We start from the raw sequence: 327 nt of genomic DNA, 5'->3' as shown, positions 1-327 counted from the left end.
TTTTTAGCTCAAAGGAAAGGGGTTCGTGCAACTTAGTTTCGAATCTGATGACAAGATTTTCACCGATTCCAATTGTTTGATTGACTACTTGCTAATTACTGGAGACATAAAAAATGTGAACGATAAGTATGTAACCATTTTTTTTCTAGTGTTTCATTGTTTTGAATTAAATACTTGCCTTTATTTACATTCTTTCAAGATGTTGATAAACCTGTGTTAATTTGTCGGTAAAATGTAAATGAATGTAATGATGAAAATTAAGAATTTTATTAATCATCCTGACGAGCAGTTTCGCAGTCGTCAGGAAACTGGTACAGCTAGCCTCTT

The 327-nt window shown here is 32.4% G+C and overlaps 1 protein-coding gene across 1 annotated transcript in view; it reads left to right on the top strand.

Annotated features, from left to right (window-relative positions):
- Positions 1-327, top strand: part of LOC119586074 (cell wall protein DAN4-like) — a 14,541-nt gene that overhangs the window by 9,605 nt on the left and 4,609 nt on the right. Inside the window, exon 4 of the mRNA XM_037934773.1 lies at positions 8-126. Within this exon, the coding sequence (XP_037790701.1) occupies positions 8-126 (119 nt within the window). The remainder of the gene's footprint in view (positions 1-7; positions 127-327) is intronic.

Source organism: Penaeus monodon, chromosome 20 (genome assembly GCF_015228065.2).
Source record: "Penaeus monodon isolate SGIC_2016 chromosome 20, NSTDA_Pmon_1, whole genome shotgun sequence".
NCBI classification, from domain to species: Eukaryota; Metazoa; Arthropoda; class Malacostraca; order Decapoda; family Penaeidae; genus Penaeus; species Penaeus monodon.
This window is presented reverse-complemented; position numbering and strand designations above follow the sequence as displayed.